The sequence below is a fragment of the Poecile atricapillus genome, chromosome 5, assembly GCF_030490865.1.
Source record: "Poecile atricapillus isolate bPoeAtr1 chromosome 5, bPoeAtr1.hap1, whole genome shotgun sequence".
Taxonomy (NCBI): domain Eukaryota; kingdom Metazoa; phylum Chordata; class Aves; order Passeriformes; family Paridae; genus Poecile; species Poecile atricapillus.
This window is the reverse complement of record NC_081253.1, coordinates 7,280,838-7,295,033: the sequence shown is the minus strand read 5'-3', so window position 1 is coordinate 7,295,033 and position 14,196 is coordinate 7,280,838. Positions and strand designations below refer to the sequence as shown.

At 39.3% G+C, this 14,196-nt stretch overlaps 1 protein-coding gene across 1 annotated transcript in view; it reads right to left on the bottom strand.

Moving 5' to 3' along the window:
• Positions 1 to 115: 115 nt before the first annotated feature.
• The window catches only part of NCKAP5 (NCK associated protein 5), a 352,741-nt gene continuing 338,660 nt past the window's right edge, over positions 116 to 14,196 (bottom strand). Inside the window, exon 20 of the mRNA XM_058840560.1 lies at positions 116 to 1,725. Coding sequence (XP_058696543.1) covers positions 1,444 to 1,725 — 282 coding nt within the window. The 3' untranslated portion in view covers positions 116 to 1,443. The remainder of the gene's footprint in view (positions 1,726 to 14,196) is intronic.

Below are 14,196 nucleotides of genomic sequence, written 5' to 3'. Positions count from 1 at the left end.
TCTCCGAACGCCGCCCGGCCGTGCGCGGTCCCGGAGCTCGGGGGGTGCTCCCGACCCCTGCACGCCCGAGCTGTCGCAGCGTCCCCTCCCCAAAACCCCTCAGCAGGCACCGCTAGGCAAGAGAAGTTTTATTTACGAAAGAAGTTTCAATGAAAATTTCTTGAAAGTTGAAAAAAGACGATGCAAGTTTACGGCAGAAATGACTTAAAATATAACAAATTGCACAAAATATTAACACTGATCATACAATATTTCAAAGATTAACAAGGGTGTGCTAAAGAAACCGTAGAGTCTAGAAATACCCCAAATATATCTAGTTTACAATTGCTGTACAAAAAGCAGTTATAAATACTTCACATCTAGAAAAAATACACAGAACCTTTGAAATAGACTCTCCGTTACATATAAACAACCTTTGTAGAAAAAAACAAAAACACCCAATGCAAGCCAATCCCCCCGCTCCCAGATATGTTTGAACTAGTACTGGTTAGCACCAACATCTTAGTGTGTCACAAACAGGAGTTGTTTTGTTTTTTAAAAATTAATTTTAGTGTTCAGAATATACTTAAGACCAGACAGAGACTAGAAAAGCTAACACAGAATGGTACATTCATAATTTGATGGGACATGAGTACAGAGGAGGTGGAAGTTGAAAAGCCACGTTACAGTCAGAAGTACAGGGTGGTTCATGTGGTTCTCATTCCTACAAGACTCCTGTTTGTGTCAGCAGTGAATTGCTTTGACCCTGATCTTTCAAACAGTTATGTGCATGATTGATGAAGCCAATGCCAGCAGTATCAGGCTTTAATCTATTCATTTTCTTGCCGTGTCAAAAGTCAAAACCCCTTTGAAATAGGACACCTGTTGCGAAGTTGTAATAACTGAAATGCATGTTTCCTTAGAATACCTGTATGGAATTGCACTAAAAGGGAAAAATGTGTTTGCTAAGAGGAAGTCCATGAGAGTTTATTAAAGACAATCTGGCAGGCTCAAGTTCCTGGTAATGCAGTGTTTCTACATACAGTTTTAAGACTAGGACAATTATAACTCTTTTTAAAAAAATCTACCAGCTTTTCTTGTTAATATTAACACCAATTTCTTTAAGTTAGTAATCTGCCGTTACAGGAGCATAGCACCAATTTAATATTTATTGCTGTCGTGTATCCCTACAAATATATTTTCCCAAGGTATTTACAACTGTACAAATATTCACAAAAGTGCAAAATTAAGACTTTATTCTGTGTATTTTTTGTGTTGGGTGTGTTGAGTCCCACGCACCACTGTGACACTGCCCTGCCTTATTGCTGTGTGGTGGGAGGTCAGAACACCCTGCTGAGAGCACAGTGAGCTCGAGGGGGAATTTTCAAGCACAGTCTCCTCTTCCTCCTCACTCCAAGCTCACCTTCAGCTCCATTCAGTGCTGCAGCCCATTGGGAAGTGTCCCTAAACATCGTTGGAGCCTTGGCTGGTGCAAGAGGAGAAGCTGTCGTACAGGGAATCGCTCAAGGATTCCAAATTGTCCACATCCTGCCGGCCCGAGCTGTGCAAGGAGGCTGCTTCTTTCTTTCCATTTTCTTCCTTCTGTCCTTCAGCCTTGTTCAGACAGTTCTTCTCTTCTTCTAATAAAAGTACATTATTGCTGTTAAATTTATTGAGAGACTCCAGGGAAATTTTCGATACTCTGTTCCGGGAATCTTCTTTTGTGTCTTCAGTTTGCTTCAATTTCTGTAAAAGTAAGGGAAATATTGGAAGCATATTCCTTAAAAAGTTATCCTATTGTACACCATTCATTATCATATTTCCAAAGTTCACAGGGTGAGAGGAAATAGATTGTTAGATGCTTAAATAATTGTTATGGTTAAATAGAACATTAGTGTCCATTTTAGGATAAATCATAACTTTAATGATTCTGCTGAGACAAATAGGACTCCATTTATGTAACTCAAGTGCTATTAATGTCCTAAGTAGCAGACCCTGGTTCTGCAGGTGTTAAACATCTCCAGCATCCTCACAGTAATTTAGATCTTCTCCTGCATGAATACTTTGGGGGTATGTTTAAATAGTATTTGTTTCAGTAGAGCTTATAAAAAAAAAAAAAGTGCAGAGGAGAAAACAGCATTTTCCATAAATTAAGGATGCAAATGAAACTTGCTAGGGAATAGCCTCACACTTTGCATGTATAAGCCTATCGATTTCCACAAACCTAAACCCTCTCTAATAGACAAGAAAGCAACAAGACAGGAAATTACACTGAACTGGGCCGATCCCCACAGACCAGAATCAATCAGATATTGGCCAGGCCCTCTTGGAGAAGTGGTGTAATTCTGTGGGAACACTGGACGATGTATTAGCACATTATATTAAAAACACACAGTAGGATTGTGCCAGAGTAATTTTATCCCTTTGTTAGCTACTGGTATTTTCAATCAGAGATCTGACCAAGGAATCATTAGGGAGCTGGGTAGGGAGCAGCTCAATAAAAATGACCTGCTGTTCATATACAGAATGTTTCAAAATCTGAGTAACTAACTTCTCTTACAGATCATATCACCAGAGGAATATGGGATAGCATTCACCATTTTACAATCAACAGTCAATAAGCTCCTGGGCAGATAAGAGTGAAGCATTCTGAGATATGCCATCAGAGTGCAGAGCCATTCCTTGTTTTTGGTACTGCCATCAGATGGCAAAGACAGAATCAGTAAATGATTGTAAACACAAGGCATCAATATTTTTGTTTAGCTAGAAAATGAGATGGCATTTGAAGCACACTGAAGATGCAGCTTGGGCAGATGTGGGGATGCTGTGGGTCATTACATGTGCAGTCGTAAAGGGTCCTTAGAACTTTCTGAAGAACTCAAGCTTCAAGTCAGTCAAAATGCACATGCTGTGCTGCTTCTCCTTGGAAATCTTTGGTGAGAGGAAGACAAATTGTTACATAGTTTGATTGCTTCTTTTGATGGCTAGTTAGATAAAAATTGACATGCCAGTCCAATGACTGTTTTTGCTCTGATCTTGTCACAATCCATAAGATGACAATGCATGGATTAGATTACTGTTTTTGGAAAATGTTTCGAACAAGCTTAAGCAAAGCAACAGAACATCCTAGAGTCTTAGAAAATGAACATTTTCTGCTTGGTGGATTAATTAATATTAAGTTTAAAAGATTTTAGGGAATGTTGTGTTGGATTCTATTTTTAGATGACAGTTAAAACTAATGTCTTCAATATCTGTAACTAAAATGTTTTCTGAGATTGAGGAATATAACCCTTGGTAATGGGAATGGACACAAATTTAGGACCCTACAATAGAAATTTTTCATAATTTCACCTTAAAATGTTTGCCCTCATTAGAAATACTGAAAAAGCTGTTTCACTCCTCTGCAGGCCGGATGAGAAAATTCTCGGCCATGGCATCAATAACACACATTAGCACTTTTTGCTTTTCAGAGTGCTAAGCCTAAAATACTTTATTATATGACAGACAAAATGATATTTCTTTGTCTTTAATTTTCCCACTTCACAGCTTTTCTTTAGATAAATTGAATGTGACTAGTTAGCACAGACTAGGGACTGCAGGACTCAATACTGGAGTTAGTAAGGCCTGTGATAAAACTCTTCTTGATTCAAGTGGAGCCAATTTCAGCTCCTGGGTAGAGCACAGACACCTGGAGAGTCTGCAGGACAGAGCAGTCTGGGTGAAGCATCACAATCCAAGGAGGATTTTGGCTACCCTACTGAAGGATGGACTTACACCTCAGGACAGACCAGACTGAATTCACTGCTATATCCTGCATATATGCAGTACCAATAATTTTTTATACCCTTCAGGCACACCTAGATTACAATCCTACTTTAATCACACCCTGGATTCTCATTTATTTTATAGAGTACATTAGAGAAACTGCAGGGAATAAAAGTACTCTACAAATTTTAAGCAAAAACATTGAATCAAGTGAAGTTGAAGCGAACTGAAGCCCATCAGAGAAACCTGTTGGTGAAAGATCCCTACATCTACAAGAGATCAGGGCTTAAAGGGAAGGTAAATTTTAACACTGGAAGCAGAATTTGTTACCAAAACAAGAAACAACTCAGAAATAAGTTATGGGTATTTTTTGGACATAGAGTTGTCCTTTTTAGGTCTCCTAGTGCCCGGTTACATCCTTCTGTAAAAAAACCCTGAAATTTCCTTTCTTTAACACAAAGAAAACTCATAAGCAAAAATAAAACTTTAAGCAGAGACATTAATGTAAGAATCTGTACAATCAACAAATAATTTTTTCTCACAATAACACAATTATGTACATTCTTAGAGCTGAAAAGTCACTGCTCATTTCTTTAACCTTGGTGCATGTCAGGACAGAAATGTTAATCCAAGTTAAGAATTTTTTCTCTAGTTACTATAGATACAATTTGTAAAAAAATTACCAAAGATTGTTTATTTAGATTCATCCTTAAATAAGTTTCTTATTATTCATGGCAGTCTCAAAAGTTGCTAGATGAAACAAAAGGCAAAAGCAAAACAACTGTTGTTAGAATTTGATTGATAAATTGTGTATGTGGTTACATGGTATCTTTGGGGTTTTTTTAATGTAGATTTCCTATTAACTGCAGCAGAGTCACAGCTATAACAAAGAACAAGGGTTAGCCCAAAGACGTTAGCATTGCTTATTTTAAAGTAATTAGTTCATTAATGCATTTGAGAGTCACACAAATGTGACTCAGAAGCTTCTGCTGCAGAGTGGAGCGTGAGGCTGGTGTGTTCTACACCAGGAGAGCTGGCTGAGATTTGGGAAGAACTGTAGAGAGCACCTAACCTCTAAGTCGTGGCTTCCAGTCAAGTCTCTGCTGTGATCAAATCTCAGGAGTGGCTTTCTGCATAGTGAACAGGTGGTTTTGTCACCACAGCAAAGAGAAAAACCCCATGACTTTGCTCAGTGCTGCTACAAGAGCTAAGGTGGGACCAACAGTATTTGCTGCTCTCACAAAGGATCCTTCTCTGCAGTAATGCTTGAAACCATTTCATCCTTAGTGTTGACTTTGCTGCTGTCTATTCTGACCTGTTCTGTGAACAAGGTGAGTGCTGCATTTGCTGTGGGCGCTGTATGTTTTCCTAAGTATTAATTAGGGGAAAAGACAGAAACATGCAGTCAGAGATTTTGGTCTACAAGAGACAGATAATAGAAAAAAAAGGCTCAGAGCAGACAGGAACTGTAGTTTTCACAGTGCCTCTGTAACAGCTCTGGCCCATCACCCTAAAGCAGATCAATGGTTAGCTTGTTTTACTTATCTTGAGTGTATTTTGTATGGAAAATCTGTACAATTATGGCCTTAGGGTACGGGGAGCATTTGCTCTACTCCAGTGTATAGCTGGAGAGCTTCCCAGGGCTGGAGTTTCTTAGCTGCCCAGTATGGGGTGCCTTGCACCACCTGAGAACAGAGACCAGTTGTCAGAAGAGGAGAAACTCTTCCTGACATACACAGACATTCATCATGAGCCACATCACTTTGAAATAAACCCATGAGTCATGAATCAGAATAATGTTTCCTTGCTGGCAACATCCTAAAGGGAATAACTAAAACCCATTTGTGATGTAATAAAATCTGGCATGTCACTTCAAGCACAGCAAATTAGGAAAACAAAACTAGCCTGCAGTTACACTGATACATTATAAATAGGTGTTATTTCTACATTAATACATCAAATTAGGTTTTCTGCAAACTGTAAAAACCAGAGGTTACATGTGGGTAGAATGCCTTTCCAGAGCTGTGTGGTTGCAGGAGGAGCTGCAGCCCTTCTGAAGGGCACAAGGATTCCTCAGGGGTAGTGGGGAGGAGGAGCAGGGAAGGATGGGCTGGTTCACAGGCACAAAGGACACCACACTCGTGTGCAGAAAGACCATTTCTGAATGTGGTAACATACAGAAGCTCTGATTATCTGGAGGTGAGGCTATGCTTATAAGTCCTGCCAGAGGCCAGAAATAGCAATGAACCATTCTGCAGGATAAATGTATTTTCCAGCTGTCTAAGTTTAGTTAACCAGCACTTTAAAGAGCTCAGAATCAGTTACAAAAAGGAACAAAACAAACTTTATTTATCTCTCTCATGCATTGGGCAATTTAGTTTTTAGATTAACACAAAAGCAAGAAGGGTATTGCTTCAAGTGAAGTATAACTGCAAAGCACTATTGGGTAAAAACAACAAAATTGCTATGAGAATTAAATATAGATCAACAAAATCAATACTTAATTGTATAACTCAAGGTCTTTCATTTCAGATCCGATCTATCTCTTACAGAAGACACAAAGTATGTTCCCTTTTGGTTTTTTTAGTTATTGCACATAACTTTATTGTGAGGGAAAACAATCTTCTAGATTTTTTTTTCTTTTTGAAAATTGCTTGTTACTTGTCTGCATATGCTCAGGGTAAAGCTGATCCCAGGAGCCGCTATTTCTTATTTTAAATTCACAGTTCTTCCAATTTAGATATCCTCTAACTGCTGTAGCTGTTAGTATTTAGGACACAATGGGTGTAAGCAGGGTATGCTGTTGCAGCACCACATAGGCTGCTCATACATAATCTGTTTAGTGGGACAATTTTAACACGTTCACAGCCTCTTGTAGAGCAGGTGCAAGGAGATACAGGGCAGTTTTCTGAGCAGAGATGTGTTAGTCTAACCAGAAGAAACCTCTCATTGAAGTCTCTGGTGTCACACAGCCGTCTGCAGTAGAAGGTGAGATGTGGAAAGAGCTGGGCAGTGTCTGTGTGTCATCCAGCCAGGACAGAATGCCATGCAGGCTCTCTGTGCAAAGAGAACAGTCTCCAGATCTCACTGAACATCAGGTGAGCGAGTGACACTGCAGTGGAAATAGTTACACAGCCACATCCAGCAAACTACAAAGGTGAAAGCTGTAACTGCGTGACCTCTGCTGCATTACAGCTGAGCTAAAAATGGGATGTTTGAACCTCTTTCTCTTTAAAGCATAACTTTAAATAATAAGATAAGCCTTGCTCTCCATTGTACGTTGTCAGAGGCTTTCATCTATTTTCTGGACAGACAGTAAAATAATTTCTGAAATAATGAATCATTTTCCTTTTTTTCTACTTGAGCAGAAATCCTAAAATTATTTCGCTGTAGCAGACAATAACATGCTCAGAGACACACCATCAGATTTCCATGATAAACAATAAGTGCCAGTTTCTTTTGTGGGGAAAAAATGCATTGCTAGGAAGCATTTTTAAGTTAATTAGTCTGTTCTGCAGTTGATAGGAAATCCAGATATACATGGGTATGTGTCATCCCCTGATGGCACTATGGGTAATATAACAATGACAATCAAAGTTTACCCTACTGTATTTCAGAGTATAAAAATCTACAAATATATTTTAGTATCACAAGAATAGCATTTCTCATGATCCTGAATTTTAAGTGAATTACCTTAGAAGAAAACCAGCTGATTAGCACAAACTGTGTATGATTCATGGCTGCAGATCTGGACAAACAGCTATTGCCTAAAGAACAGGTGGCTGAGGAGCTGAGACTTACGTTGTCTATAGCTTGAATTCTTGTGTGGTTTAGGAAATAAAAGAATTTAGTTTAGTGAATTGGGCCTTACGCTTTTAAAAGCATAATTTTCATAAAATGATGAGATGACTCAGTACATTCAGCATTCTAATGCCAAGATTACCATCCTCATACATGAATATTTCCTTGACATGACAAGACTGTTTGACCTGATTAGGTTTACACCAACCCTCTTTGAACTTCTCCATAATTTAATAAACCAGGATGTTGAGGTCTGAGTTCCCAGGCCTTTTGCCTTCTGTTCAGGTACAAAGTGAATGGCACAAATTGGTTGTTTTGTCATAGTGCCACAGAATGGCCACTGGCTGCATCAACTCTGCATGGACAAAGTTTATTTAAAAAGGAATAAGAAAATACAATTCTAAGTGACAATACCTTGGAAAATGATAACAGTGCTGGTGCTCAGCCAAGTGTGTTGAGGCAATGCATTAAAAAGAAAAGCAATTAAACACCAGTGCTTTCTCCAGAAGGCAAAGCACAGCCTCACTGTTCACATTGGCAGAATCACCAATTTTGCTTCTCACAGAAGGAATCTACCCACTAAAAGCAATGCTTAGTGCAATCAGAAGCTCACCACAAGGCATTAAGGAAGAAATATCCATGGTGAGAAAGGAAGCTGTTACTCAGTTTTTAGAACCTGATGGACTGAAAATGAACAAGAGACGTATAGGATTCACTTAACTTCTCAGAGATCCTTTTAGCTGTACTTGTAGAAGGAGTTGAATAGCAAAATTTCTCTGATTTCCTACTGATTGAAAAAAATAGCAGTGAAAAAAAGTCGTGCTGGAAGGTAAAACTGGTGACAAAGTTATTGACTTAACCATTTGAAGGTGAATACTCTTCCTTGACAGAATTATAGGAAGGGTTATGTTGTCAGTGATAACCAAATGGTATTGGAACTATGCAGTCCTAAATAACTTCACTGTTTCAGTCTTCATCAGACTGTATTTCACCTCACAGAATTTAAATATACAGAGTTTTTTTCCTACTGAATAAAAGTAGTTATCCTTACGTTGATTAAAGTATGGCTGATTGTTTTAATAAAGAAGGGGCTTTGTACAAAAAGAGAGTCGAAATTTTATCCTAAACTAGAGGTTTGGTTGATTTTTTTTTTTTTTTTTTAATTGGAATACTTACATAGATCTGAATCCAGGAGGGGAAAAAATATAGTTAGAAGTTTGTTTTTTTAAAAAATCCAGTAGCATATGTAGTTCTTAAAGAGACAGGTTCTATCTCCCATTTGGCTGATGAGAAAAAATTCCCTCAAACTCGGTAAATGCAGGATTGTACTCATATAACATATAATCTCACAGACATTTCCAGTAATCAAAGTAATTTTTTTCTGTATGGCCGAACTATTCTCAGACTACTGTTCCTGAGTATTAGCTGTGTTCTTACCTGTCTTCATCTTCCACCTTTGGCTTTTTTGAATAAGACAATTCAGTTTGGTAGTTACAAAGACACTTATCCCATCTCTCTCTCTCTCTAGTGACGCCTCAGCTCCTGGCCTGTAATGTCTTACATCAGTCACCTGGAATTCTGGAACTGGAAAAATGGGATTTGCACTCCAAGATTGTACTGTTAAAGGTAATTGCAAGTGGGTAAAGATTTTCCTCAGTATTAATCCTGTCTTTTGTGTACTGGACTAGAGTCATAGCCTGTGACCATCCAGCTGACCTGTGAGTAAAAAGACAGGAGCAGTAGAAAGAGAATCATGGAATAGCAGGACTGTTTAGGTTGGAAAAGACCTTTAAGATATAATTGAGTCCAACCACTGAAGAAGCAAGATGATGTGTCAGGATCAAGAGGAACTCAGCAGGATGGCAAAACCATGTAGAAATAATTCTCCCAGCTATGAAGACTGGCTTGTTTTGGGCATTACGAGGGCTGTGCTATCCCGGGGAGAGTTCAGTGAATGTCAATCTCTGCTGGAAGATCTGCAGAGGAAGGAAAGGGAATGTCCCTTCTTGCAAGTTCTCAAAATGATTCAGGGAGGTGGTTTAAACAAAGGAATGAGTTCCACAGCAAATAGGGCTTTTTATTTTTAGCCTCTGAGGGAGAAGGAAATTTGGGAAGAGACAAATAATCCTTCCAGACCCATCAGTTCTCCTCTGTGTGACCGCAAAGCTGGGATGCTGCAGAGGGAGCCTTCATGTCCACAGTGCACACACATCAGAACTAAAGCTCTTCCATGCTCTCATCAGGAATACAGAGGTCAAAATTTTAGAATTTGAAAACAGGGTCTTCTTCATTGTTAAAAAATTTTGAATTAGCTTGCTTAAAACCCTGTCCAACAACATAGTTTATTTTAAGAGCCTGAAGCTGACACTTCCCTTTCCACTACAGATTTTAATCAACTCTGCATAACAGAGACTTTTTTACCTCTAATGATTCTAACCAAAAGCCACTGCCCTTTCTTTCCCCTTCTGTGACACCTCTCTTCTGAGAGGCAGTAATGAAACCCACTGGTGTTCCCCCCTCTGCATCTTCCCTAAGTGAGGGTTAGGGGCTGGGGCTGGGCTAAGAGCTCCTGGAGAAGCAGGGGAAGAGGGTGGAGCCCAGGCTCTTCCCAGTAAAGAAGATTGGGTAGAGTCCCTCTTCCCAGTAAATCTGTAGCAGCCTGAACCACATACACTCTGTTTTCTGACTCTGCAATGAGACTGGAGAAGTTCCCTTGTAATCAGAGGAAAGTGGGACAGGATAGATGTAAATAATGATGCTGGTTACACGACTGTGCTTGCCACCTCTCCAGCTGATATTATCAGCTGCATGGTTTTCAGCACTGATTTGAGCAAAGCATGAATTGCAGATGGAAACCTGTGTTTTAAATTCATCTGCTATCAAATCCTACATAACAGTGCAGTTATTTACATGGACTTTCTAAATTTATGCAAACAATTTATCTCTGCTGTAGGGCAGAGTATTTCAGGGACAGCAGCACAACACGCACAAAAATCCAAGACAGAGTTTCAAGTGCAGGCTGCAAAACCAAATTAAAGTAGAAGGATAAATCCTCTCTCGCAATTTTTAGTTCATTTCAGTACAGCAAGTTGTATCAATAAAAAGCCTATAGTATAAGTCAGCTAGAAAATAAATGCTATGAAGGATGTTCCATTTTATGTTGTTTGAATTTGATTAGTGATTAGGCCTGGTAGTTAAACCACATGGGAACAGTAATCAAGAGTTCTCTGCTGCGGTTCTGTAACAACTGGAAAACACTATTGGCTCATGTCCTATTCCATGATAGGATATTAACCTAAAATCTAATTAATATATGAATGAATTACGTTTCCAGAAACATACTATATTATAATCAATTTTAAGTGAGTTCCTAACGGGAGATAAGATGAAGAAAAAACTGTAGAATTACCAGAGGCTGATAAATTCTGTTTACTGTGACTGATGATTTTTATGGAGGATAATTTTACAATCCATCAAACTTTTGTCAGTTCAAGAATCATGCTGCCAAACGTATGCAGTAAATTAATTTTAAAATTTACATATTTATTAAAAATCTTATTGAAAACAGCAGGAAGTAAGCCTTGTTTGAATAATAAAATAACTTGTTATTCTACTGGAAAGAAAACAAAAACCCCCAATCTTCTATTAAGATGATTTCATAGGGAGGCAATAATTATAAACAACTACATGAATTAGTTAACCAAACACTGTATTAAATAGCCAACCCAAAAATTAATCAAGAATTTAGAAAACCTTTTTGGAAGATAATCAGATAAAAAAAAAAAATGCAATGTAAAAGCTAAGAAATGAATGTCTGAGTTTCAGATGTGCTGGAGAACAGGTTTTCCCAGCCAGGCCTGTTGGCTGGAGCTCCTGGATTCCCAGGGAAAGCCTGGAGAGCTGCAGGTGCCTGCCTGTGGCTGAAGGGGTGTCAGCAATGCTCCCATGCACGTGGCCACAGGGAGGTGCCCACTGGGGTGTGGGATCTTTGATCCCTTCCCTGCAGTTTTCTCTGCCTGCTCCTGACACCATTCAAGCTCTTAAAGCACCTCCTCTGTGTGTACAAAATGCACATTGGGGTACGTGCAGGCAATAGCAATTCATGTCTGAAGTGCTGATGGCAGGTGAAAATCCTTTTTTTAACTCTAAAGGATGCTCAAAAAGAAACACTGCTTAGAATTAAGAATTAGAATTACTAGAAATAAGAATTATTTAGAATTAAGCAGAGCAGTGCTGGGCACCAAGATGACCACTGCTACAGGTGCAGATGGAAGCTCCTACAGCCAGGAGATTTGTAAATGTTGAACTTGCCTCCTCACTGAATTAAAGCAGTGATATCCATTTTGATTAACATGCATATCATCTGGCTGTGTTCCAAGGGGAATTTTAGTTAATTTATGGATTTAGATGTGTTTACTTCATCTTTTAGAAACGAGTACATCTGTTTCTGGTCATGGGAAGCTCTATCCTACTTCGTGGCGCAGCCAGGCATACAGAATGTCTCCCACTGGGATCTGGCAGGAGGCATTACTGGTTGCAAACTCTCTGTGAGGGGCTCAGCCTCAAAGCAGAAAACTCAAGGACAAGTTCTGGACAGACCTTTGCCTTTCCACCTTCCCTGGATACCAGCAAGGCTCAGGTTAAGTATCTAACAGGGACCTGAAAGGATGGCAGCTCGTTGTGCTGAGCCCACCTGGGCTGTAAAAGGCTTTCCCTAGGCTGGGAGGTGATATTTTGGCAAGGCTTGAGGCTTTTTCAGAGAAAGAAGGCACAGTGAAAAGATACATTGGGAACCCTGGTTTTGTGGGTTGACTCCCCTTGTCTGGCTGTGAGAAAACCTTTGTTGGGAATGACTGAAGGAGGAATTTGGTGTGAAGAAGCAGCATAGGCTCCTGCTCCCACAGTGGACTTCTTGCAGGGAAAGAATAATGTAGTGTGTTTTTTTGCATTGATTTAGTTGCAATTTCTGTATAAAAAGAGAAATGGGTGAAGTGATAGCTGCCATGTGACTGCATCTGTTGGACAAATGCTTTAGGAGATTTGTTGACCTTAGCAATGCAGAAGTGTTACTGCAGTATCAGTGCTGCAACTGCAGTGAGATACTGGTGATATAAAACATGTTCCTATGCCTAAACCACAGGCTGTAATATTGTTAATATAATAGGCCACTAGGAGGACTAAAATACAACTGGAATTCATGCAGACACATTGTACAGCTAATGTACACTCATGTTTTGAGTGCCCAAAGATGATACAAATAGAATATCTGGATGAAAATACAGAACAAAGAAGTTGCCAGGCCATACTAGTGTATGAATAATTTGTAAAAATGTTGCTGAAAATGAGCAGGCATTTAATATTTATTAGAATACAAAAAAAAAACAAAACCAAAAACCTAAAAAAACCAAATCAAAACCCAACAAACTTCTAAGTGTTGATTTCTTCAATATCTTGGATTATTCAGGGTTCAAATACTCATAACAATGGAATAAAAATTTCCTCCATGCACAGGCATGGTTAGGAGCCCTGTATGAAGAGCAGGACTGCTGAAGGTGGTAGAGTTCTGCCCATGCAAAACTCTTTGTGGGACCAGGGTGTGAATTTGCTTCTGACATTCTGAAAATTCCTCATCAGAGGAATAATGTGTTTACAGTTAGCCCTTGTAATGCAAGATCCCATCTTCAGCAAGAATGCTTGATGAGAATATTAAGTGATAATGATTATTTGCTTAGCACTGCTATGGGGCCCTCAAAGCTCTCAAAGCAGCCTGCTAGCAGTACTAGATTAAATTCCAAATGCAGCTGGAATGTATTATTTATATTATTTTTTTAAAAAATGGGGAATTTAATAGCAAGAGAGGCTTAGCAATTTGGACATTCAGCCAGAGCATTATCCCTATCTCCACAGTCCTGCACTCTTGTCTGTTAAGCTTTATGCCAGTATTTGAATATTTTTTTTATTTGCAGGCAAAAATTTCTCCATGGAAAGGCAGAGGCCTATTGTTCTCACTAGGGAGCATCTGAAATACTCTTCAACATACAGAACCTGGCATTTAATCCACTGAACGTGGTAGTTAATCAAATGTTTTGTACTGACTTTAGCAGAGTTTGGATCAGACTCTTCTTGATGCATTAGAGAGATAAATTATTTAACTTACTGAGTTCCCCTAGAAACAAAATATTGAGCTGCAAACAAAGCTAACAAACACCAAATGGGATGCCATCTGCTGCAATGAACAGAACATGACCAGTTCTCCCCATGTTTGAGATTTCTCCAAAATACAATTTGAAATACGTTTGTTAAACTCCCAACTGTCTCACAAAATTGCTTAGCACAGGTTAGGAAATGCTTGTGCCACCAGCAGCAGCAAGGCAGACCGTGATGTACCAATTGGAGTCGTTGATGATTTCATTCCTCCTGGACTGCCCTGTGTAAGCTCCCAGGGTTTTGTGCTGTCCAGAGCCCGTGGAACCTACAGAGATGTTTGTCTTCATCTCTGTGCCCTGGGGCCTGTGGACCCTGAGTAAATATGAGTGGTATTTTTTCACATCATGCTGCATTCATAAACCTGGATTTTTCTATCCTTTGACATCCAGACTCCATGCCTACCGGAGAAACAGGATATGGAGGCAAAAGTTCTACTTCCCACAA